Source organism: Salvelinus fontinalis, chromosome 1 (assembly GCF_029448725.1).
Source record: "Salvelinus fontinalis isolate EN_2023a chromosome 1, ASM2944872v1, whole genome shotgun sequence".
In the NCBI taxonomy this organism is placed as follows: domain Eukaryota; kingdom Metazoa; phylum Chordata; class Actinopteri; order Salmoniformes; family Salmonidae; genus Salvelinus; species Salvelinus fontinalis.
The window spans coordinates 75,736,942-75,763,316 of NC_074665.1; the positions used below are offsets into that span (position 1 = coordinate 75,736,942).

At 43.8% G+C, this 26,375-nt stretch overlaps 1 protein-coding gene across 1 annotated transcript; it reads right to left on the reverse strand.

Annotated features, from left to right (window-relative positions):
* Positions 1-150: 150 nt before the first annotated feature.
* Positions 151-26,375, reverse strand: LOC129862089 (heparan sulfate glucosamine 3-O-sulfotransferase 6-like). Its single transcript, XM_055933440.1, has 2 exons — positions 25,518-26,375; positions 151-1,468 (listed from the first exon to the last, which is right to left on the reverse strand). Exons 1-2 carry the CDS (start codon positions 26,024-26,026, stop codon positions 850-852), a joined length of 1,128 nt encoding a protein of 375 aa, XP_055789415.1. The 5' UTR covers positions 26,027-26,375; the 3' UTR covers positions 151-849.

The following is a 26,375-nucleotide window of genomic DNA, read 5'->3' on the forward strand; positions in this document are numbered from 1 at the left end:
AGAAAGGTATTTTATACTGAAATGTTGACTTATTTGATGAAAACAAGACAATTGTTTTGTAATAATAGCTTTAGTAAAATATCAGCATTTTGAAATACAGAAGTAGAAGATAAAACATTGTAATTTGATAAATGATGCTTTCCAGAAATGTACAGTCAGAGAGGTACAGTTTATTAGTTTGGTTTGAAACAAAAACAACGCAGAGAACCACAGATACACATGTAGGATATATCACAATTCTCAATAGCATAACTCTTGCAACATAAATAATAGCAAATTTACAGCACATAGAGTAAACCAACCAATATATATTTTCCTCCCCAAAAAGAGCATTGTCCAGCATTTATCCCAGCAATAGTCTTCTGTTAAAAAAAATGTCACATAAACATCGTTGGGATTGCATTTTAAAACCGGAAAATGGGACAACAGTAAATAATTTGTGATTACTAAAATTATTCAAGAAATGCACTTGGCTTATTGTAGCCTAGCTTATTTAAATAGTATTAGCATATTCAGGATTCATTTCTCAGATAAAAAGATTTGTCAGGCTCATGGAGCAGTTTTGTCAGAATATAAAAATGGTATTACATTGTAGTGACACAACAATCATACAAGAAAAATCACATCTGTTATTCAAGGAGTTTTAATCCCTCTCTTTAAAACCAAAAGATACTATCAGTCTCTCCCATGGGTTGGTTACATTGGTAGCACAACTCTAGCCTGTTCCCGCCAGTCCCAGCCAAAGTCACGAAGACCTGTCATCTGATAAAACATCAGGTTGAGTGGCCAGTACAGGGCCTGTCGATCCTCTGGAGACCCATGTCTATTCCCTATCCCATCCCATTTCCATCAGTCCCAGCCAAAGTCATGGCCTGTCATTTGGTAAAACTTCATATTAAATGGCCTATAGAACTCCCTGAGCCTGAGCAGCACCTCTGGAGAGATCTCTGGATGAGGCCTTCCCTTAGACTTCCCCAGACAGCGTGGCCTGCTGCTCCCCTCAGGCTTCTTCAGGCAGGGGAAACCCTTGGTCTGGTTGAAGTAGAAGTGTTTGTCTGTGACTAACCTCTTCAGCCCCAGGAAGTCCTGCACCCTGCCCATCTCCCCGGCCGGGTCCGTCACCAGCCGCTCCCCGCTGACGAAGAGGAACTTTGAGAGGGGGAAGTAGCGCAGCCAGTTCTCCAGGTGCTTGGCGTAGATCCCGATGCGCACGGCGCTCCAGGAGGTGTCGATGAGGCCCATGGTTGAGTTCCGGAAGGTCAGGCTCTGGAAGGACGGAAGGCCGGGTTGTTTCGACAGTGTCTGGGTGTAGTCGGACACAGCCCGGGTCACAGGATCTCGGACCACCACAATCAGCTTGGTGTGACGACTCAGGGCGAAGAGACGGCGAGGAGCCTCCTTGGTGACGAAGTAGCTAGGTGTCTTCTCCATAGTGATCTGGCTTTCCAACGTCCGAGGCATCAGGTTTCTGAGAGGAGAGGAGAGGAGAGGAGAGATTTGATTAGTGGTTCCCAAATATTTGGCAAACGGACCCACCAAAAGCTTCTTGGAATTTCTTGTGACCCATGAAGTAAACATAAATCTTGTTTCTATGTACCCAGTCTCAATCCTATCCTCCTGCATGTGATGCAACAGACTTTCAGACCATTGGAACCTGGCTTGTGTGTCATAAACATGAACAGATCTGCGTCCCAATCTATATTACAAATTGTGACAACATATTTATATTCCTTGTGTTATTGGAGTGTTCTGATCATCTCTTTGATGCTCTGCAGCCTTGAGAGCTTCTGATTTAGCTTTGTAAGGAGTTGGTTAGGTCTGTGATTACATCAATACAAACACCTACATTAGACGCTGGCCTCGCTGAAATGCATGTCAGATGGAAAGTAAGTCAATGAGTGGTTGCTTAAGGTAAACCACAAGGCCATAATGACCAGTGAAAAGTAATTTCCTCAGGACTTCCTCCTCCTTCACAAGGCTGTTGGTGGCTGGGCTGAGAGCTGGGCTGAGTGCGCTCTCCCCCAGGCTGCCTGGACAAATATACTACGCCATGTACTGTGCATTGTATACTACTGAAGCTGCAAGAAACTCCCCAACAGACTAGCAACAGTCTGATTCTGCTTTAGCCAACAAAGGAAAACAAGACTGACACCCAGGTTAGCAGTAAAGGCTCTGATTGTGAGATGAAGGACAGCTATTAGTCTCCAAAAATGTGTCCTTTCACAGCTGGAACCATATGCTGGAACACTATCTAAAGTGGATTACCAGAAGTTTCATTTTAAAATACAAAACAGGAATCCTTCCAACTTTCCTCAAAAAAGGATCCCTTCATTTAATTTAAAATGAGAGGATTCAAATCTCACGGCGGGTTTATGTTTTAAGCATGGAGGAATGTTCTAAGTCTTCAGAAAATCCCTCATTTAATTTCCACGGATGGTTCCCTCCTGTAGTGTAGCCATGTGGTAGAGACTGAGGGTGGGTCTCAAATGGCACCCTATTTGCTATGCAGTGCATTTGGGCTATGTTCAAAATGAATGCACTATATAGGGAATAGGGTGCCATTTGAGATACATCCTGAAGGCTGTCATTGACGTGGTTGTTCTCTGGTCTCTAACTGCAGGGCTCTGGCCTGAGCTGTGTGAGGAACAAACTCCTCTCTGATCCAAATCTGATGTCCCCCACCACAAATGTGCCATGGGGCTAATACTGAAAACATGACATATGTTTTTACAACAGATCACCTCTTTTTTCCCTACTACAGCCTCGATATGAGGGGATACGAGGATCAGGCATATAGAGAACACTCATACTACAGTAATACACCATGCAAAAAGAAGATTATGAATGTATTAGGCTTTTGGTATTCATCTCAATGTGATCTTCTGGTTCCATAAAGACATTTAAAAAAATAAAATAAACAATAATGTAGAAAACATTTATTTGGCTCACCCCAACTAGGCCTGTAGCATGTTGATATTAATATTACAACATCAGAGGTCAACTAGTGACACAGAAAACATCAAAGAACAACATCTCCACTGGGATCCAGCTTTTCTACACATTCATCTCCACGGGCCTTTCTCTCCTGTCTTCCTCTTTGTTCTGAACGACTCCCACAGTGACCGATCAGTTACATAGGACAGTATTGTGCCACGTTTCTATACTTTATATAAAGGATATAAAGGAAGTGCAACTTTTCTTTACAACTACTACTACAACCCACTACAACTAAATAATTATATTTATTTCATTTGATGATTTTGCTCTTTGTTTTTTTACAGCGATCCTTTTGGCCTGCCATACAGACGTGCCAGTCTGTTTGTGTAGTGTGTATTCAGCAGTAAGTGGATGTTTAATTCTGGCCAATCAGGCTAATGGGATCCATGCTGGACCTGTCCCAGCTTCCATTGATATCATATTTACATTCTCGAACACTGGCCTGTAATCACAGAACTCTGTAGGACTCTCTGGCTATAACACAAACCCTAAAAGGAGGCCACACACTAGAGCGATAGAGAGGGAGGGAGAGAGAGAGAGAGAGAGAGAGAGAGAGAGAGAGGGGGGGGGGGGAAACACATTAACCTGGTCAGCCTTATCTCGCAAGATTAAAGCGAGACTATGTACTAGAGTGTATACCACTTCAACTGTTGTGTTTGTTCTTTATCAGATGCTGTTGGTCTTTGTATGGTTTCCAAGGGCAGCCAGGTTAGCGGAGGCTAGCTAAGCGACTTGCTGTTTCTTTTGATCACACCTTAGCCTAGCGGTAGCGCTGTTAGCATCTGGAGCAGGAATGCCGTTGTGTGTTTATCTCCATAGACCTGCTGCTATCAGCAGCCTGCACTACTCACCGTCTGGGTGGCCCTCAGCTCTATTAGGCCCTATTTTAAAAGACCTCAGGTTAATTTGCTACTGTTTACGACCGTATTGTAGTGACTGAACTGTTACCAACCTGAGTGTCAAAGTCATCTCAAAAACAAGGTGAAAAGATGATGAGCTACACACTAATTCTGGAAATATAATATTTACTTAATTGTTTTTTGTTCTAAGTAGGTGACCCCTCAAGAAAAAAAGACTACTGAATTACTACACAAAACCTATTTGTGCAGTAGTGATTATGTGGAGACTTGTAGGGATTGTGTGGTGAATGTGTCGTATATGCACTACTCAAGTAGAGTTTTGTAGTGTTCAGTAGGAAACACAGTAGTGTTTCCAGTAGTAATCAGGTAGAGATTTTTACAACAAGATGTTGGTAGTAAATAAGTAGTCACAACACTACTGCCAGACTACACCGTCTTTTCACGACCACAGAAGAAGACAAAACGGGAAGTAGTTGGTTGTTCTTAGCTATCTACTGTTTTTGACAATCCAATGTAATCATCTTCCATCCTTTGTCATCCTGTCTTTCATGGCCTTTATGCTGACACCATCTGTAAGTTTAACTTTCCTTTATGTTTATGAATACTTTCATGTCATTGTTTAGCCATTTATATAACCACATCAAAAAGATTGCTAGTCAAAATGGTCTTGTGTTTACTAGCCGTATTGAAATGTAGCTATGTACCCTCTGTTTTCATCATGCGAGCTAATAAGTATGTGTGTTTGTATCAGTGGAGGCTCCTCAGGGGAGGACCATCTCCTCAGTGAATTTCAGAAACATGTAAATAGTGAAACGTTTAAAACGTTTTTAGATAAAACTCTACTAAATATATTCAAGTCACCAAATAGTTGATTTCATACACAATGTTTTTTAATGAAGGTCTACAGTAGCCTCAACATCACTCTGTAGGGTAGCACCATGGTGTAGCCGGATGACGGCTAGTTTCCGTCCTCTGGGTACAATGACTTCAATACAAAACGTATGAGGCTTATGGTTCTCATCCCCTTCCATAGACTTACACAGTAATTATGACAACTTCCGGAGGACATCCTCCAACCTATCAGAGCTCTTGCAGCATGAACTGACATGTTGTCCACCCAATCAGAGGATCAGAGAATGAATATAGTACTGAAAGCATAAGCTACAGCAAGCTAGCACTGCAATGCAGTGAAAGACAATAGTTGAACAGTTTTTAACAAATTACTTTTCTTCAAAAATTAAGGAGAAGCGACAGAGAGAGAGAGATTTAGTATTTTTTTCACTTTCTTAGCAAATGCACATAGCTAGTTTAGCCTACTCAAACAACCAGCTCAAACAGAGAGGGATACTGTGTTAGCTAACTGGCTATGGCTATCCAACACTGGAACTTTTGGTTTTATAAATGTATTGCCACCGGGACCCGCCAGTGTAACTGTTAAACTCCTTGGTGACTATACACTATACTGCATGATTGTAGCGGGTTTACTCATGAGTTAGTTCTAGTAGCTATGTTGACCGATGTTATACAGTGGTGGAAAAAGTACCCAATTGTCATGCTTGAGTAAAAGTAAAGATACATTAATAGAAAATGACTGAAGTAAAAGTGAAAGTCACCCAGTAAAAAATACTACCTGAGTAAAAGTCTAAAAGTATTTGGCTTTAAATATACTTAAGTATCAAAAGTAAAAGTAAAAGTATAAATTATTTCAAATTCCTTATATTAAGCAAATCAGACGGCACCATTTTCTTGTTTTTTAAATGTATGTATAGCCAAGGGCACACTCCAACACTCAGACATCATTTACAAATTAAGCATTTGTGTTTAGTGAGTCCGCCAGATCAGAGGCAATAGCAATGACAAGGGATGTTCTCTTGATAAGTGCATGAATTAAATATTTTTCATGTTCTGCTAAGCATTCAAAATGTGACATGTACTTTTGGGTGTCAGTGAAAATGTATGGACTAAAAAGTACATGATTTTCTTCAGGAATGTAGTGAAGTAAAAGTAAAAGTTGTCAAAAATATAAATAGTTATGTAAAGTACAGATACCCCAAAAAACTACTTAAGTAGTACTTTCAAGTATGTTTTACTTAAGCCTGGTCACAGACAGCTGACATGTTGTGCACTGAAGTCCACAAGCGAAGAGATAAGGTGAGAGGAGGACAGCACGTAGATGCGAGAAGAAATTATACAACGATCAAAGGGATGCTGTATGTTCAGTTGAAGTCGGAAGTTTACACACACTTAGGTTGGAGTCATTAAAACTCGTTGCACATGGGGACAAAGATCGAACTTTTTGGAGAAATGTCAAATGGTCTGATGAAACAAAAATAGAACTGTTTGGCCATAACAACCATCGTTATTTTTGGAGGAAAAAGGGGGATGCTTGCAAGCCGTATAACACCATCCCAACCGTGAAGCACGGGCGTGGCAGCATCATGTTGTGGGGGTGCTTTGCTGCAGGAGGGACTGGTGCACTTCATAAAATAGATAGCATAATGAGGAAGCCTCCAGTGGGCAGCTGGATGGAGGTGCTCTTATTCTCCATGGACTTTACAGTGTCCCAGAACATTTTGGAGTTTGTGCTACAGGATGAAAATTTCTGTTTGAAAAAGCTAGCCTTTGCTTTCCTGACTGTATATTGGTTTCTAACTTCCCTGAAAAGTTGCATATTGCGGGGGCTATTCGATGCTAATGCAGTACGCCACAGGATGTTTTTGTGCTGGTCAAGGGCAGTCAGGTCTGGATGAACAAAGGGCTATATCTGTTCTTTGTTCTACATTTTTTTGGAGTGGGGCATGCTCATTTAAGATGGCGAGGAAAACACTTTTAAAGAACAACCAGGCATCCTCTACTGCCGGAATGAGGTCAATATCCTTCCAGTGATGAGGGGTGGTCGTTGGACCGCGGACCCATTACGGACGCAGGCAATGAGGCAGTGATCACTGAGATCCTGGTTGAAGACAGCAGAGGTGTATTTAGAGGGCAGGTTGGTCAGGATGATATCTATGAGGGTGCTCATGTTTACAGATTTGGGGTTGTACCTGGTAGGTTCCATGATAATTTGTGTGAGATTGAGGGCATCTAGCTTAGATTGTAGGACGGCCGGGGTGTTAAGCATATCCCAGTTTAGGTCACCTAACTGTACAAACTCTGAGGATAAATGGGGGGCAATTAATTCACATATGGTGTTCAGGGCACAGCTGGGGGCTCAGGGGGGTCTATAACACGTGGCAACAGTGAGAGATTTCTGGAAAGGTGGATTTTTAAAAGTAGAAGCTCGAACTGTTTGGGCACAGACCTGGATAGCATGACAGAACTCTGCAGGCTATCTCTACAGTAGATTGCAACTCCATCCCCTTTGGCAGTTCTATCTTGGTGGAAAATGTTGTAGTTGGGGATGGAAATTTCAGAATTTTTGGTGGCCTTCCTAAGCCAAGATTCATACACGGCTAGGACATCAGGGTTGATGGAGTGTGCTAAAAGCAGTGAAAAAACAAACTTAGGGAGGAGGCTTCTGATGCTAACATGCATGAAACCAAGGCTTTTACGGTTACAGAAGTAAACAAATGATAGCGCCTGGGGAATAGTAGTGGAACTGAGGGCTACAGGGATTCAAGGCATAATGTACAGACAAGGTAGGGTAGGATGTGAGTACAGTGGAGGTAAACCTAGGCGTTGAGTGACGATGAGAGAGGTTTCATCTCTGGAGGCATCAGTTAACCTAGGTGAGGTCTCTGCATGTGTGTGGGGTGGGACGAAAGAGCTATCTAAGGCATTTTGAGTGGGACTGAGGGCTCTACAGTGAAATAAAACAATAAAATCTATCCAAGACAGCAGTAGACAAGGCATATTGACATTAAAGAGAGGCATACAGCAATCACAGGTGTTGATCAGGAGAGCTAAGACAACAACGGGTAAATGGCGATGAATGGGCAGAGCGGGTCAGTTAGGTACATATAGGACCTGAGTTCGAGGCTGGGGCCGACAGGTAAACAAAATGAAGTACTGTGTTATTGAAACAGTACAGGGGGCATCAGCTGTGTAACCGAGTGTTCATAGGGTCCAAAGAACAGCAGTAGGTGAGTCAGGGTGCTGTTCGGTAGTCACTACTACGCTAGGCGAGCAGGGGACACAGCGTTCAGAAAAGCTAGCGGGTTTGTCATTATGGGGTATTGTGTGTAGATTGATGAGGAACATTTTTAATTTAATCCATTTTAGAATAAGGTTGTAAATTAACAAAATGTGGAAAAAGTCAAGGGGCCTGAATACATTCCGAATGCACTGTAACTACAGTTAGAAACTTGAGGAAATATCATGTGCAATAGTATAGTAGTGACACAGTAGTGAGACAAGAAGATGTCAGTAGTGATTTTGAATATGCAAACAGTAGTAAATGTTTTCAATAGTAATCCAAAAGGTTTTATGTGGGGAATGAAAAAGGATCAGGAGCAATTCAGTAGTGATCAGTAGTGACACAACACTACACACACAGATGGCAGTAGTTATTCAATAAGGGTTGAGTAGGCATACAGCACTAATCTGTATAGGGGAATACTTTCTTACAATATATCGTGTTGTATCGTTTTGACCATATCACAATATTATTTTTGTGCTCGTTGGCTTTTGTGCTAGTTGGCTGAGCACCAAAACTCCAGTATTTTTCATTCATAGTTCTCCATCTTCTTTTTAAATAGGTAGCCAATTTGTTTTCAGCACTTTAATGACTGATCAAAACCCTCTGAGCAATAAATAATGAAAAAGGTTGGAAACAAGGTTCGAGTCCCAAGTGGAACGGGTCAAGTCCAAGTTGTGCTTTCTAAGAGCAAGTTGAGTCACACGTTTTTTCAAGTAAAAAAAATCTATACATGCAATGACTTGTTCAACTACTGTCACGCCCTGATCTGTTTCACTTGTCCTTGTGATTGTCTCCACCCCCTCCATCCCATCTTCCCCATTATCCCCTGTGTGTTTATACCTGTGTATATATGTGTTTGTCTATATATATATATCTTGTTTGTCAAGTCAACCAGCATTTTTCTCAGCTCCTGCTTTTCCCCAGTCACTCTTTTTCTCTCCCTCCTGGTTTATACCCTCGCCTGTCCAGACTTTGAGCCTGCCTACCTGACCACTCTGCTTGCCCATGACCCTGAGCCTGCCTGCTGACTTGTACCTTTGCCCCACTATTCTGTATTATCGACCACTGCCTGCCTTGACCTGTCGTTTGCCTGCCCCTGTTGCGGTAATAAACAATGTTACTTCAACACAGTCTGCACTTGGGTCTTACCTGAAACGGTATAACTACAAATCTTTGTCTATTTATTGAGGCAACCAGACAGCCCTTTTCATTATTTTGTCTTCAACATATGTTGATTAGCCTATGACATTGTAAAATAGGGACCTTGTAGCAGTGTTAAGAGCATGAAAACAGCAGGTGTGTACATTTATTTACAGGTCTTGGTGATCCAATGGTGAAAGTGCCATATCATACAAAATAAACAAATACATTTACCAAATATACACTGGCAATAGCCCAAAATAAATTGCCTCTGCATCAGGCTTAACCTGTTCTATCTGAACAGATACAGGTAGAGGGCAAGACTGCACAGCCTATGTGATGTTCACCAATAGTGAAATATGTAGTGTTCACCAGTAGTAAAATATGTAGTGTTCACCAGTAGTGAAATATGTAGTATTCACCGGTAGTGAAATATGTAGTGTTCACCAGTAGTAAAATATGTAGTGTTCACCAGTAGTGAAATATGTAGTGTTCACCAGTAGTGAAATATGTAGTATTCACCAGTAGTGAAATATGTAGTATTCTCCTGTAGTGAAATATGTAGTATTCACAGTAGTAAAATATGTAGTGTTCACACATAGTGAAATATGTAGTGTTTACCAGTAGTGAAATATGTAGTATTCACTTGTAATGAAATATGTAGTGTTAACCAGTAGTGAAACGTACCAATATATCACTCATTACTACATAAATCACTGCTGTTTTACTACACATCTCAATAGCAATCAAGTAGTAAAACCAGTAGTGTACATAAATCACTGATGTTTTACTACACATCTCAATAGCAATCAAGTAGTAAAACCAGTAGTAATTCAGTACTACTTTTTCATGAGTGAAGCTCACTCGTAAAACACAACATCTGGGCATTAACGTGTGTGTGTGTGTCAGTGTTGTACAGTATAAAGCTGGCCCCCTCAGGTACAGTAAACGCAGTGGCCATTATAACTGGTCCAATGGAGGGTTGATTTCACACACTGAGTGCTCCAGTCTTTTAACTCTTTATTTGTCGTCCCAACGTTATCTCTCCTCTCCTCACTGGGTCATACAGTAAGAGCCCATGTGTGTAAACACAGGACAGGAGTGTTGATTTAAAAGGTGGCCTCACTCTCAGAGGAACACACATAGACACACCCACCAAACACACACACACGCGCATACACACATGAATGCACACACAGCCTCACTCTCTGATGCAGGAGCAGCAAACACTTTACACTGCTACCAGCGGCACAGGATACTCCCACATCTGGTAGCAATGGTCCTGTGTGTGTGTGTGTGTGTGTGTGTGTGTGTGTGTGTGTGTGTGTGTGTGTGTGTGTGTGTGTGTGTGTGTGTGTGTGTGTGTGTGTGTGTGTGTGTGTGTGTGTGTGTGTGTGTGTGTGTGTGTGTGTGTGTGTGTGTAAATGTTGGTACCAGAGTGTGTGTGAAACAGAGCTGCAGAGAATATGAGAGAAGTGCTGCTGGTCCCTGGGTAGGGAATGTTTTCCCTGCTGGTCCCTGGATAGGGAATGTTTTCCCTGCTGGTCCCTGGGTAGGGAATGTTTTCCCTCCTGGTCCCTGGTTAGGGAATATTTTCCCTGCTGGTCCCTGGGTAGGACGTATTTTCTCTGCTGGTCCCTGGGTAGGGAATGTTTTCCCTGCTGGTCCCTGGGTAGGGAATGTTTTTCCTGCTGGTCCCTGGGTAGGGAATGTGTTCCCTGCTGGTCCCTGGGTAGGGAATGTTTTCCCTGCTGGTCCCTGGGTAGGACGTATTTTCTCTGCTGGTCCCTGGGTAGGACGTATTTTCCCTGCTGGTCCCTGGGTAGGGAATGTTTTCCCTGCTGGTCCCTGGTTAGGGAATGTTTTCCCTGCTGGTCCCTGGGTAGGGAATGTTTTCCCTGCTGGTCCCTGGATAAGGAATGTTTTCCCTGCTGGTCCCTGGGTAGGACGTATTTTCCCTGCTGGTCCCTGGGTAGGGAATGTTTTCCCTGCTGGTCCTTGGTTAGGGAATGTTTTCCCTACTGGAAACCTGGTTAGGGAATGTTTTTCCTGCTGGTCCCTGGGTAGGGAATGTGTTCCCTGCTGGTCCCTGGGTAGGAAATGTTTTCCCTGCTGGTCCCTGGGTAGGACGTATTTTCTCTGCTGGTCCCTGGGTAGGACGTATTTTCCCTGCTGGTCCCTGGGTAGGGAATGTTTTCCCTGCTGGTCCCTGGTTAGGGAATGTTTTCCCTGCTGGTCCCTGGGTAGGGAATGTTTTCCCTGCTGGTCCCTGGGTAGGGAATGTTTTCCCTGCTGGTCCCTGGGTAGGACGTATTTTCCCTGCTGGTCCCTGGGTAGGGAATGTTTTCCCTGCTGGTCCCTGGGTAGGGAATGTTTTCCCTGCTGGTCCTTGGTTAGGGAATGTTTTCCCTACTGGAAACCTGGTTAGGGAATGTTTTCCCTGCTGGTCCCTGGTTAGGGAATGTTTTCCCTGCTGGTCCCTGGGTAGGGAATGTTTTCCCTGCTGGTCCCTGGATAGGGAATGTTTTCCCTGCTGGTCCCTGGGTAGGACGTATTTTCCCTGCTGGTCCCTGGGTAGGGAATGTTTTCCCTGCTGGTCCCTGGGTAGGGAATGTTTTCCCTGCTGGTCCTTGGTTAGGGAATGTTTTCCCTACTGGAAACCTGGTTAGGGAATGTTTTTCCTGCTGGTCCCTGGGTAGGGAATGTGTTCCCTGCTGGTCCCTGGGTAGGGAATGTTTTCCCTGCTGGTCCCTGGGTAGGACGTATTTTCCCTGCTGGTCCCTGGGTAGGGAATGTTTTCCCTGCTGGTCCCTGGGTAGGGAATGTTTTCCCTGCTGGTCCTTGGTTAGGGAATGTTTTCCCTACTGGAAACCTGGTTAGGGAATGTTTTCCCTGCTGGTCCCTGGTTAGGGAATGTTTTCCCTACTGGAAACCTGGTTAGGGAATGTTTTCCCTGCTGGTCCCTGGTTAGGGAATGTTTTCCCTGCTGGTCCCTGGGTAGGGAATGTTTTCCCTGCTGGTCCCTGGGTAGGGAATGTTTTCCCTGCTGGTCCCTGGGTAGGGAATGTTTTCCCTGCTGGTCCCTGGTTAGGGAATGTTTTCCCTGCTGGTCCCTGGGTAGGACGTATTTTCTCTGCTGGTCCCTGGGTAGGACGTATTTTCCCTGCTGGCCCCTGGATAGGGAATGTTTTCCCTGCTGGTCCCTGGGTAGGGAATGTTTCCCCTGCTGGTCCCTGGGTAGGGAATGTTTTCCCTGCTGGTCCCTGGTTAGGGAATGTTTTCCCTGCTGGTCCCTGGGTAGGGAATGTTTTCCCTGCTGGTCCCTGGGTAGGATATGTTTTCCCTGCTGGTCCCTGGGTAGGAATTGTTTTCCCTGCTGGTCCCTGGGTAGGGAATGTTTTCCTTGCTGGTCCCTGGTTAGGGAATGTTTTCCCTGCTGGTCCCTGGGTAGGGAATGTTTTCCCTGCTGGTCCCTGGGTAGGGAATGTCTTAAGCTCATTCTCCATTCTCTCTCTCTCTCTCTCTCTCTCTCTCTCTCTCTCTCTCTCTCTCTCTCTCTCTCTCTCTCTCTCTCTCTCTCTCTCTCTCTCTCTCTCTCTCTCTCTCTCTCTCTCAGGGATACTTCCATCGGAGATTGTAAATTATGAGTACACACAGTATCCAGGAATGTTGAGAAGACTTTCTGTACTCAATTCCCATCACTGGGGACTGTATTTCTGTCACTACAAGTTCAGTGCCATCTGCAGGGTTAAACACACTGTGACATCATGAGTTTAACCCTCTGTCCCATGCTTTAGACTCAATACTCTGCTACTCTGCAGAGAGAAAGGCTTGTCATTACTGGGAGGAAAGAATGAAGGCTTCAGGAGTTCGTTTTTTTCAATTGCTAACAAGCATCGGTCAATAGTGAAGCCACTTTTTCAAAACTCTTCACACAGTGCAATACCAACATGCATCTTGGCCAAACAGTTCATCTCACCACCAAAACTCACTCAAACCACCAAAACACTTCATACATGTCTCAAAATAAACTCGTTCCACCATAACAATTGGCAACAATTCTCACTCAGAAAGCATACATTGTCACTCATAACACACGGACCTAAAAAACACTAACAGCAGGGAGCATTACATCAATTATTAACTTTTCTCTTTGAAGTTTGAATGATTTTTCACATAAATCAGTATTTCATTATAGAATAAGAATAACACATTTTCACTTTATTGACTGTACTGAAGTATATGTAACAAGAATGAATCAGAAATGCAGCAATTTGCTTCGATAGCCTTTATTTTTTCTGTATCTTTGCATATAGTAATTTACTTGTGAAAAATAAAAAGTTGAACCAAAAATCGAATTCCTGAAATTCCAGGGCTGCAGTAATAACGACAAAAAAACAAACATCAACAACATGTATTGTATAATCACTCATACTGTACAGTACTGTGAGGGTTCTAGTTCTCCCTCTCTCCTGCATTTGGTCACAAGTTCTCAGCAACATCACATCTTATGTCTTCTCTGGCGATGCATCTTGGAAAGTATCTTCTGGAATGTCTAATCCAACCCTGGTAGTCTTCAGGAGAAGTGTCTTCACACCCTGGCAGTCTTCAGGAGAAGTGTCTCCACACCCCTCATTCATGACATCCAGTAAGGACATCTGGTCATGTGGATGGTGGTCATAAACCTTCCACCTCCATGCAGAGAAAAACTCCTCTATGGGGTTTAGGAAGGGGGAGTATGGAGGCAGGAATAGTACTGACATCCTGGGATGTGCAGCAAACCAGTCGGTGACTGCAGCAGAGTGGTGGAATGCCACATTATCCCACACAACAACAAAGGTAGGGGAGATTCTTGCCCCTCTCTCCTCCGCTGGCACAAGTCGATTATGCAGGTCATCCAGAAAATAACTGAGCTTCTCTGTATTGTAGGGGCCAATGAGTGGTTTGTGTAACAGCAAACCATCATTGGACAGTGCAGCACACATTGTGATGTTAGCTCCTCTCTGGCCTGGGACATCCATGGTACCTCTCTGTCCAATCACATTTCTTCCCCTGCGGCGTGTTTTTGCCAGGTTGAATCCAGCTTCATCCACAAAGATGAATGTATGTGCAGGTTGCCTGGCTTCCATCTCCATTACTCTCTAAAATACAGTAAATCCACAGTTTTACAGTACTTTACATTATGCGTAGCTGTGTATGTACCCTGTTTGGTTATTGAACAGACATCTTACCTGGACATATTGATACCAGAGTTCTTTCACATGTTCACCGTTTCCCTCAAAGGGTACAGTGTACAACTGCTTCATCCTTATTTTATGTTTCTCTAGGTGTCACGACTTCCGCTGAAGTCGGTCCGTCTCCTTGTTCGGGCGGCGTTCGGTGGTTGACGTCACCGGCTTTCTAGCCACCACCGATCCACTTTTCATTTTCCATTTGTTCTGTATTTGTATTTGTATTCGGTCCGTCTTTGTGGGCTCGTCATGTTACTTTGTAAATGTGTCTTTTTGAGTAAATACGTTGATTCCTCATATCTGCTGTCCTGCGCCTGACTCTCTACACCAGCTACACACAGGACCCTTACACTAGGACTCTGGCAGTTGTCATTGTGCTGACCGTATTACCATGTCAACAATGTCAATTTCCTGCGCATCTGATAATATTCTGCCTCTCCCTCCTGTGGGATGCAACCTTTAGATCTTACTGAAAAACACAAAACAATCAATATATTTCAATATGTCAGTACATGTAAAAATGTGAACATACTGTATTGTAGTCTAATATGTAGTTCAATTATCATTGAAAGATGCACATCTCACCTGTTGTTTTGCCGGAAAATTTGTACTAATGATGCAACTGTTGAACGCTGAAGATTTGGTTGCACCCTTAAACCGGCCTCTCTCAAAGAGACACCATGGTTTACAACATGGTCAATCATTGTGGCCCTTACCACCCTGCATACCACTGCTGGCTTGCTTCTGAAGCTAAGCAGGGTTGGTCCTGGTCAGTCCCTGGATGGGAGACCAGATGCTGCTGGAAGTGGTGTTGGAGGGCCAGTAGGAGGCACTCTTTCCTCTGGTCTTAAAAATATCCCAATGCCCCAGGGCAGTGATTGGGGACACTGCCCTGTGTAGGGTGCCGTCTTTCAGATGGGACGTTAAACGGGTGTCCTGACTCTCTGAGGTCATTAAAGATCCCATGGCACTTATCGTAAGAGTAGGGGTGTTAACCCCGGTGTCCTGGCTAAATTCCCAATCTGGCCCTCAAACCATCATGGTCACCTAATAATCCCCAGTTTACAATTGGCTCATTCATCCCCCTCCTCTCCCCTGTAACTATTCCCCAGGTCGTTGCTGCAAATGAGAATGTGTTCTCAGTCAACTTACCTGGTAAAATAACGGTAAAATAAAAATAAATAAAATAAAATCTCATCAGAGACCACCTCTCTTGGTCTTCCTCTCCTTTGTCCTCCACGTATTCTCCCTCCCTGCCACTCTTCTTTCCACACCAACCTGTCTTCCTCCACGTATTCTCCCTCCCTGCCACTCTTCTTTCCACACCAACCTGTCTTCCTCTCCGTTGTCCTCCACGTATTCTCCCTCCCTGCCACTCTTCTTTCCACACCAACCTGTCTTCCTCTCCGTTGTCCTCCACGTATTCTCCCTCCCTGCCACTCTTCTTTCCACACCAACCTGTCTTCCTTGATCCATGTTTCCAAACTAAATCCTTCCGAAGCCGTCCTCTTTTGTCTGTTTGGTAACGAGACTAAAAACAGGACACGTGGGTCGGCTTTCAGCTGAAATCGCAATTAGCTGTGTTTGGAAAGATTAAATATTGTGCTGAGATTTTCTGTTTCAATCTGGTTACTGTAGAAATGCACGACATTTGCCATCATTCTGTTTTGAATGTGTTTTTAACAGTTTTGGAAACAGTGTTTTAGCATTTGAAAACGTGCTGCAAATATATAGTTTGCAGGTGGTGGAGTATGAATGAGAAAAGAGTTCATGGATTTCGGAGAATGTGGTCATTGATGCATTTTGTGTGAAAGCAATGACAAATGATTCACAGTTTTGTCCACATACATGTGTGTATGTGTATGTGTGTGCATGTTTTGTGTGTGTGTGCGTGTTTTGTGTGTGTGTGTGTGTGTGTGTGTGTGTGTGTGTGTGTGTGTGTGTGTGTGTGTGTGTGTGTGTGTGTGTGTGTGTGTGTGTGTGTGTGTGTGGTAAAGTAGCATTTCATAGTAGAACCTAATTCAGTACACACCAAGGCTGCCTGACTACACACACAGCAGGAAATGGTGAGACGGAGAGTTCTATTTGTTGAGGAGGTGTAGATCAGTGAGGTAGGTCAGTAAGAAAGACCTAAAGAATGTGTCTACCAGGGGGAAAGTGAACATGACAACTAATACAGAGATTACTACAGCAGGTAACGTTGAGTGAGTAGCAGTCTCACAGCTTCCTCAGGAGAGGGAATAACAGAGTCTGTGGGCATGTACACTCTTAGAAAAAAACTAAAATGGTTATTCGGCTGTCCCCATAGGAGAACCCTTGGAAGAACACTTATTGGTTTCAGGTAGAACCCTTTTGGTTCCAGGTAAAATCATTTTGAGTTCCATGTAGAACCCTTTCCACAGAGGGATCTACACAGAACCCAAAATGGTTCTACCTGAAACCAAAAAGGGTTCTCCTTTTGGAACCATTTTTTCTAAGAGTGTAGAGAGAGAGAGAGAGAAACAGAGAGAGGAGAGAAGGAGAACAGCTCAAGACTCCAGACTGACTACTGCAGGATAAAGCATGACATTCCAACTGCAGAATTAAAAAGATAGAGAGAGAGAGCGTTGGAGAGATAATACTTTTTTTTCTGAGAGCGCAAGAGATGGGAGAGTATACTGTATGTGTATGAGAGAGTGAAAGACAGAGAAAAGTGTCTGCCCCCCTCTGTCTGCCCCCCTATGTCTGCCCCGTCTGTCTGCCTCCCTCTGTCTGCCCCCCTATGTCTGCCCCCACTGTCTGCCTCCCTCTGTCTATACCCCTCTGTCTGCCCCACTCTGTCTGCCCCCCTATGTCTGACCCCTCTGTCTGACCCCCCCCCTGTCTGCCCCCCTCTGTCTGCCTCCCTCTGTCTGACCCCCCTCTGTCTGCCTCCCACTGTCTGCCCCCCTCTGTCTGTCCCCCTGTCTGACCCCCTCTGTCTGTCCCACCTCTGTCTGCCCCCTTCATCCACCCCCTCTGTCTCCCTCCCTCTGTCTGACCCCCTCAGTCTGCCTTCCTTTGACTGCCCGCCTCTGTCTTATCGAATGGGGAAATCAGCCTGTGTGTTCCACTGTGTTACTGCCTGGCCCACAGTGGGTTAGCTGTTGGCTGTGAGGATTTATCCGTGGGTGACCAGTGGCTTGGGGCCCCCACCCTGAGATGAACCGATGAACAGACAAGAGGAGGAGGAAGAGAGAGATGGACAGATTACTGGAGGGTCACTTCCTTCCTCCCTCAGCCTGACCCCAGTGATGTAATTGATAACACTGTAAAACGAGCCTCTATAACAGGGGTACTCAAGTACTATTTGAGAAGGTCCGGTCACACAAATTTCCTAGGTGGCAAAGGTCCGAATGGATATTGTTCTTTTTCGGCGTAATAACAAACCCCCACCTTGCAACCCATGCGACCCCAAACTGTTCACACCCCTCTTGTTGGCAGAGAGAACATTTTGCAGTTTTATAGCTAATTTCCCCCAATTTTACAAATTTTGCATGAGGCAGAGAATTCTTTGCTGTTTTAAAGCTCATTCCCTGCAATTCTACAAAATTGTCCATGTCTTACGTGTGTTCAGATGATACCAGGGGTCGAAACCCTACTGAGTTCCCCCCCAAAGATGTTTTACCTTGTTCTGGGTCTGCATATGGACCGCTGTCCACCAGTTGACTATGGGGGCTCTAGTAACTTCATTAGGTTAAATTGTTCCGAGGGTTTCAGTATGAAATCATGCACTGCCCTGTAGTTATTCTTACTAACAACTACCTTTATGGAAAAGCAAAAAACCCAGTATCAGCACTCCAGCCTTGATACAGTCTTGTGAAATCTTAAGGGCTTCTTATGATGCTATAAGCAGGGTTGTCTTTTTGAGAACTTTATAAAAGCAGCTTCTTCCCTTTTGAACCAAAGTTAAACATTATCGTCTTATACTATACATAATGCTAAAGTGTTCTTTCCCCAGGGTCTGCTACCGTGCTTAAACGCCCACATGTTTCCATTAATTAGCTAGCTTTTCCAAATGAATAAAACTTACAAGTACACCTCAGAACTCTCTAATGGACTCAATATGGGCTCCAACCATTGGCCATCTGGCATCTACCCAACTCTAGACCAATGAGAAGACTCAATACTAGACTACAGTGAAAAACCACTTCCTAAATTGTTAAAATGTCCCACTCCTTGTGGTTGTCGGCCCATCCTTGACTTGTTTTAATTGAGGAATGGGGATTATTGCTGGCAGAACACAGGGACTGCAGCTGCTGGGAAAGCTCCAGTGTTTGTCATTAAGGGACCGATCCACACCCAGTAAGTGGTGTGTGTGTGTGTGTGTGTGTGTGTGTGTGTGTGTGTGTGTGTGTGTGTGTGTGTGTGTGTGTGTGTGTGTGTGTGTGTGTGTGTGTGTGTGTGTGTGTGTGTGTGTGTGTGTGTGTGTGTGTGTTTGTGTGTGTGTGTGTGTGTGTGTGCGTGTGCGTGTGCGTGTGCGTGTGCGTGTGTGTGAGAGAGAGAGAGAGAGAGAGCGTGTCTCTAAAATACACAGTACAACAAAGGGAGAGAGAGAGCAATTTTGTGAGAGAGCAAGTCTTTTTTTCTTCAGATTTCACATTGTGAACTTCCCAGATAATGTTCACATTCCGCAGACAATTTCTTCCAGAGATCTCCTTCAGGCAGAGTTCTCCTTTTAATCAGTCACATTTCCTCACAATTAAACATAACCACCGCACCAGTAACCAATTCCTGTTACGCTATTAAAGACAACCCATAACATTTTTCCAACTACCCTGGTGTAACAAGCACTATGCTCAGAGATGGTTTAATGGCTGAGACAGCAAACACACACTAAGCTGTCAAGGATCCAATAGCCTCTCTAGACAGAAGATGGTAGGCTGGGTGATGGGGGTAGAGGTCAACTTAAAGTCAGTGATCTAGTAGCCTCTCTAGACAGAAGATGGTAGGCTGGGTGATGGGGGTAGAGGTCAACTTAAAGTCAGTGATCTAGTAGCCTCTCTAGACAGAAGATGGTAGGCTGGGTGATGGGGGTAGAGGTCAACTTAAAGTCAGTGATCTAGTAGCCTCTCTAGACAGAAGATGGTAGGCTGGGTGATGGGGGTAGAGGTCAACTTAAAGTCAGTGATCTAGTAGCCTCTCTAGACAGAAGATGGTAGGCTGGGTGATGGGGGTAGAGGTCAACTTAAAGCGTCCTAGGTAAAATGGTGCACAAGAGAGCTCCTGGCTGAATTAGATTCAAATAACTCTCTAATAGCGTACACTACTCTCTGCCCTTGTTGAGGTACTAAGGCAAATAAGCACACTCTAAATGGGAATGGGCCCTGGTTAAGATAAGGTTAGACAATTTGAAGTGTAGGCAGGGATTCATTCCTTGTGTAACTAAACAGAGTAACTTCAGTGTTGGTGCAAAAACAAAACTGTCCTTGTCAACATTCACACTTCTATCCTACAGTCGCTACAACCACTACTACAATCTCTGATAACTAGAATTGAATTAGTCCACGATTCGATAATCCCAGCCTTGCAGAAAACAAGACATTTCTGTTTACCAGTGTTGACTGGGTGTGTATTGTGATTCCAGAGAGGTGTAGTGCCATGTGAGGTTGTTATGGCTGTGCCATCCATCTTGCTGTGACAGGGACATGAGAGGAGGAGGTCGGGAGGGACGGAGTGGGAATCATTTTTTCCACTCCACCAAACATGAACCCTGATCAATGATCGTAACCTGGGAGTCATGTTAGAGACCTGCAGGCTGAGAGGAATCCAGCCTCCTGGATAAATCCTGTCACAGTTCTGCTGCTCTATCTGTTTCAAATGGATTTATTATGAGGGGAGAGAAGGTAGAAAAGGGTCGGTATTGTGGCAGTGAAAATCTCTGGATTAGTTTTACATTATTATAGTAAAAGAGCATCAGAGTAGTCTACATCTGCTAGTTAAAACATAACTAGCATACCTTTCTGTCACACTGAGTTTAGAAATTCAACAATAAAGTTCCTAGCTACAGTATGTGTGAATGCAACACTGGTAAACAGTATAGGCATAAGGTGAATGCACCAATTTGTAAGTCGCTCTGGATAAGAGCGTCTGCTAAATGACTTAAATGTAAATGTATAGGGAACCCAGTTTTAACTATTACTTTAACACTTCTATTAATTGATGATCTGTTAGTTAAATAATCATGTTCAGATGTAATTAGGTTAGGCATCTGGCTATTGAAGACATTGATTTGTAATAGTCCCTTGTTCTCTCACACTACAGGGTTGGAAAGGAAGTCCATTTACTTCTCCATCTGTCCAATTCTAAATACTCATCGAGTTTTCATTTTCACATCTCTTATACTTTCCAGTTATTTCATTAACTATCATCTGATTGGATAGTGCATGCCATACTGAAGGTGAAAGGTCGGCCAATTATGAGCTGTCAAAATATTGATGACTGAGTTGGACGATGAGTTTTTCTCAAGATTGAAAATCCATACCCGTCCCCAAACCAATTTATCAAGTCATGTTCGATTATTCAGTTACATTTTCCCCATTTCATTTTGCATATTGATATCAATCTTGAAGGAATTCCTTTGGTTGCTTGAAAGCATGCCATGCATATATTCTAGATCTTTCCTTGATCGTACACCACCATAGCCTGAGATAAATGTTATTTTTGAAAAGTTAGGAGACAGCATTTATGATTGTCAATGGTCACAGCGGAGAATGTTTCTCATTGCTCTCATTCTGCATAATGACACAAAGACAAGACGACCAGTGGACATTCAAACAAAGGTCTCCTTTGTTCAGTCCAATTCTATACATTTGATTATTTCAAAGACAATCATTTCCATGCTTCCTACTTGGAACCATGAAAGGCCCTTCCAAAACCTTTTTGTTGGGTCAAAGAACACTCTCTCTGTCTCTAACACTCCATTTCCAAACCTTCGACATATGCCTCAGAATTCCACAGTGGAATCCCCTGTGATTGGTAAAAAGGACTTGCAGGAAATAAGAGCCGGTCATTCCAGTCTGGATACTGTGACCAATGCTACACTGAATTATGAAATAAAATATACTTCTGAAGAACCCTGTCACCCCAATCCCCACACGTTTCACAGACTTAACTAGAATTTCACTGCAGCATAAATACATTCTAGGTGTAACCATGTGTGTAGGGTATAAATGTCGCTGGTTGACGGGCCAACAACACCTTGTCAACAAGATTGAATATTCAGCGGTTAATGAACCTCCCCTGCAGTGCCCTGATAAAGGTGCCATGAGCTGAATCAATAGGAAACCCTATTTTAACAGATCAATATGGGAAATTACATTTATATCTATTGGATATTTATGGTGTAATGAAAAGTTGTGGATAGGTTTAATGGTGGATGGCAGAGGAGAATGTGGAGAGGGAGATAGACACGGGACTGGATCTCATCAGGTAAAGCTTAGGATACATGCACATATGCAATGGAAACACACACACACACACAGTCACACACACACAGTGGAAACACACACACAGTCACACACACACAGTGGAAACACACACACAGTCACACACACACAGTGGAAACACACACACAGTCACACACAGAAAGAGTAGAAAGAGCTAAACCCTTAAAACATGTTCTCTCCCACAAAGCCGCATTACCATTTCCAAATGCATCGAGTGTTTTTCCCCACATATAAGCATTTCTTCTAAAACAATTTGCCAAATGCTCATTTTAACATGTCCATGTGTTTTATTTGGTTACCAACTGAAGACAGAGGACAGGGTTCAATTACAAACACAAAGCAGTGTAATAATACCTTGAAGTTAAGAGCTCTGTCAAAGTATAAAATGTTTAAGTGACACTTTCCAGTCCAGTCTAAATGCATTCTTAAACGGTGCCTGGAGTGAATCCAGTCCAGATATGAATGGATAGGTTTCATGTCAATGTGAATAGCAACATTTTAAAAGTTGCCCTTACGCCACAGAGTTACTCTATAACTGCTTTGGTAACCAGCATGTTATTCCTCAGTTGCACACATAAAACAATGATTGAATTGCCTTCAAAGGACAGGGGTCAGATTCGGTTTCATTTCAGTTACTGGTGTAGTACCGTGTAGATACATAAATCATTACACAAGACATTATAATACCCTGTGTAATACTCTGGTTAAAATCAAAGACCCCATCAATGATGATACAACGCCTTTCACACACAGGAGAGAAGAGTGGAGGGAGGTGAGAGAAGAGATGAGGGAGTGAGAGAAGAGAGGAGGGAGTGAGAGAAGAGAGGATGGAGTGAGAGAAGAGAGGAGGGAGTGAGAGAAGAGTGGAGGGAGTGAGAGAAGAGAGGAGGGAGTGAGAGAAGAGGAGAGGGAGTGAGAGAAGAGAGGATGGAGTGAGAGAAGAGAGGAGGGAGTGAGAGAAGAGTGAGAGAAGAGAGGAGGGAGTGAGAGAAGAGAGGGTGGAGTGAGAGAAGATAGGATGGAGTGAGAGAAGAGAGGAGGGAGTGAGAGACGTGAGGGTGAAGTGAGAGAAGAGGAGAGGGAGTGAGAGAAGAGTGGAGGGAGTGAGAGAAGAGATGATGGAGTGAGAGAATAGATGGTGGAGTGAGAGAAGAGAGGATAGAGTGAGAGGAGGGAGGTGAGAGAAGAGAGCATGGAGTGAGAGAAGAGAGGATGGAGTGAGAGAAGAGCGAAGGGAGTGAGAGAATAGAGGATGGGGTGAGAGAAGAGGAGAGGGAGTGAGAGAAGAGTGGAGGGAGTGAGAGAAGAGAGGAGGGAGTGAGAGAAGAGAGGGTGGAGTGAGAGAAGAGGAGAGGGAGTGAGAGAAGAGTGGAGGGAGTGAGAGAAGATAGGAGGGAGTGAGAGAAGAGAGGATGGAGTGAGAGAAGAGCGAAGGGAGTGAGAGAAGAGAGGATGGAGTGAGAGAAGAAAGGAGGGAGGTGAGAGAAAAGCGGAGGGACGTAAGAGAAGAGCGGAGGGAGTGAGAGAAGAGCAGAGGGAGGTGAGAGAAAAGTGGAGGGAGTGAGAGAAGAGAGGAGGGAGGTGAGAGAAGAGCGGAGGGAGGTGAGATTAAAAATATATATGTATATTTAACTAGGCATGTCAGTTAAGAACAAATTCTTATTTACAATGACGGCCTACACCGGGCCAAACCCGACGACGCTGGGCCAATTGTACGCCGCCCTATGGGACTCCCAATCACAGCCGGTTGTGATACAGCCTGGATTCGAACCAGGGTGTCTGTAGTGACGCCTCTAGCACTGAGATGCAGTGCCCGAAAGGCGCAGAGCTTAGGGAGAAGGTCAGAGGGAGTGAGAGAAAAGCGGAAGGAGGTGAGAGAAGAGCAGAGGGAGCAGGTGATGATGAGAGACTGGCTGATTGGGGTGCTTTGACACCATTTTCATTACTCCAGCACAGCACTACACACTTCTCCTTAGATAAGAACCAATAAACCATCACACCCTTAGGCACAGATCTAGGATCAGCTTCCCATCCCCCAATCCCAACCTAAAACATTAGGGAAAAAGACCCAACACTGACTTTAGATCAGCCCATTGGCTTTGGCAACTTTACCCTACACTGACTGGCTGGTACTCCATAATGTGATGTTGAACCGTGACAGGGTCCTAATCTCCATGTCCCTGTGTTGTCCGAGCTAATGCTTGAGCTGTCAGTACATCAGGCCAATCCACACAGTGTTGACAAGACCTGTCGTCAGATTAGGAAAGACTAAAACCATTTCATCACACATTTATGAGACAGAAAGAGAGACTAGAGAGCCGCCGTGCAGCTGCAACAAAGCACTGGGACGGTGTTAAAAGGTCACTGGTCTCTCAACACCATCAAAGGCCTGTAACTGTTGTAGTGCCATACTGTAGGCTCAACTGCCTGGCCTCACAAATGAAATTATAGTACAGTGAAAGACAGTACATTCAGGTAACTTGCAGAAGACTATAGGCTACACTGTCAACGCTACATTGTCAACGCTTGGAAAGAGTACATTTACATTTGAGTAATTCTTATCCAGAGCAATTAGGGCTATGCGCCTTGCTCAAGGGCACATCAACAGATACTTTTTTTCTTCACATAGTTGGCTCGGGGATTCAGTCCAGAAGCCTTTTGGTTGCTAGTCCAATGCTCTTAACCACTAGGCTACCTGCCATACATCTTTAGAGACATTTGTCTGTGTGATCTTGATTTCTTTAGTAAAAAAAAAATCTGCATATGCTTGGAGAGTTTAGAGCGTTGTGATGGGAGAGACTTTCATCCCTCCATTGCTGCTATTGACGTTTATACCCAACATCTGCAATATTAATTAACAGACTGTATTGATTTCTCCCTCTCATTGGCTCTGTGTCACATCTCTATGTGCTCACCTGCCCAACCAGGTGAAATGGGTGACAGTGAGGGGTCCCCGGGGATACACACAGGGACAGACACTTAGAACCGCAGCACATCACGTCAATAAACAACATTTTTTTGGCAGGGGACTGAATGCCCTGTCGCACCAAGGGGCTCTCAGAGAGGATCCTTATTGGCATTGGGCGATATTAATGAGGTGACACTGTAGGAAGGGAGGAGGAGGTTGAGGATAGGAGCCTGCTCAGGAGAGGTGATCAATAACAAACACAAGTTACCAAAATAAATGTAAATAAATGTAATTTTTTAAATGTATGGTATAAATTGTATGGTTTGTTAAACTTTGAAATAAATGGTTTTTGTTTGGAATATATTTCAAAGTGAAAAATCTGAGTCTTCTGTGTAATTCTGTTACCATGGAATTTCCCATATAGGCTACACCTGATATATAGTAAATCAACAGATGTGTTTCTGAGTCTGTTGTCTTTTGGTGCCTGTGATGACAGGCAGTTTCACACAATATTTGATACTTTGTCATTGTGGGATGAATTACTTTATTTGGAGAAAAAAAAATATTTACCAAGCAAGCCCCTATGTCACAGTGATTGTAATACCATGATTTTACCTGGGTAGCAGGCAATCTGTATTGACTAATTAAACGAAACATTAGGCTATTTATGATAGAAAATCATATCTCTTTCCATCTTTTGGCCATGTTCACGTTGATGTTTTCAGTGCTCCTGTAAAGAAAAACATTTCAGTGAAATTCAAAACAGCACTGGCTCACCTGTACCATTCCAGTCCTTTATCATAGAACCTGTCGAAGAAGTGGGGTTCGGCGCCCACTGCTCTGACATCCGGGTGAATGCGCAGAAACTCCAGTAGCGCGCGCGTGCCTCCTTTCTTTACTCCGATGATGATTGCTTGAGGAAACGTTTTACTCCCGAAGTTATTAGCTGTAGAGATATTGTTATCAGGTCGCAGTTCGTTATCATTGACCTGCAAGAGTGTGTCAACACTGTCAACGCCGGGGAGCTCGCGAACAAACGAGCCGGGAGAACTGTTCTTGTGCGCGTCAGACAGTTGGTGAGGTGAATACTCCAGTTCTTCCTTTTGCAGGATTTTGTTGATAAAAGTCTGTTGGTCGTATACAGTTATAGGTTGGGAGTCGCAGTACCCAGTGAAACAATAAAATAAGTACGTGAAAATTATGATCATGGCAAAGAAGACGGAAAGCTTGGACTGTGCCTTCAGGTGTCCAAAGTTGAACCCAGCTTTCCATTTGTTACATCCCATGAGGCGCTATACTGAGCTGGAGGGCAACACGCAGGAAACATGCCTTTTAAATTAGATCAATTCAATGCGCTTTAAAATCAAGATTAGGCTTGGTCTTTCTTTATAATGTTACCCATAAAAACATAGTTCATGGTGAAGTCGTGCCATTACGCACTTAAAAAAGGCATTAATATTTCCAAAAAGAACAATTTCAAAGTCCTTTTTGTTTGACCATCCACTTCATAATTGTAGTCTAGAGAAAATATTTTGAACAGTGTCAATGTCAACTTGTCCAAAGTCCACAGTGCTATGAGAAACGGTAGAGTTTATGTTCCCTCTGTCCCCTCTCGCTCTCTGTTCCTCTCCCTTG

Coding starts and splice junctions, on each gene's coding strand:
- LOC129862089 (XM_055933440.1), bottom strand. CDS start 26,026: ATGGGATGTAACAAATGGAAAGCTGGGTTCAACTTTGGACACCTGAAG. Junction 1,469..25,517: donor AAAGGACTGGAATGGTACAG/GTGAGCCAGTGC, acceptor CTCTCCTCTCAG/AAACCTGATGCCTCGGACGT.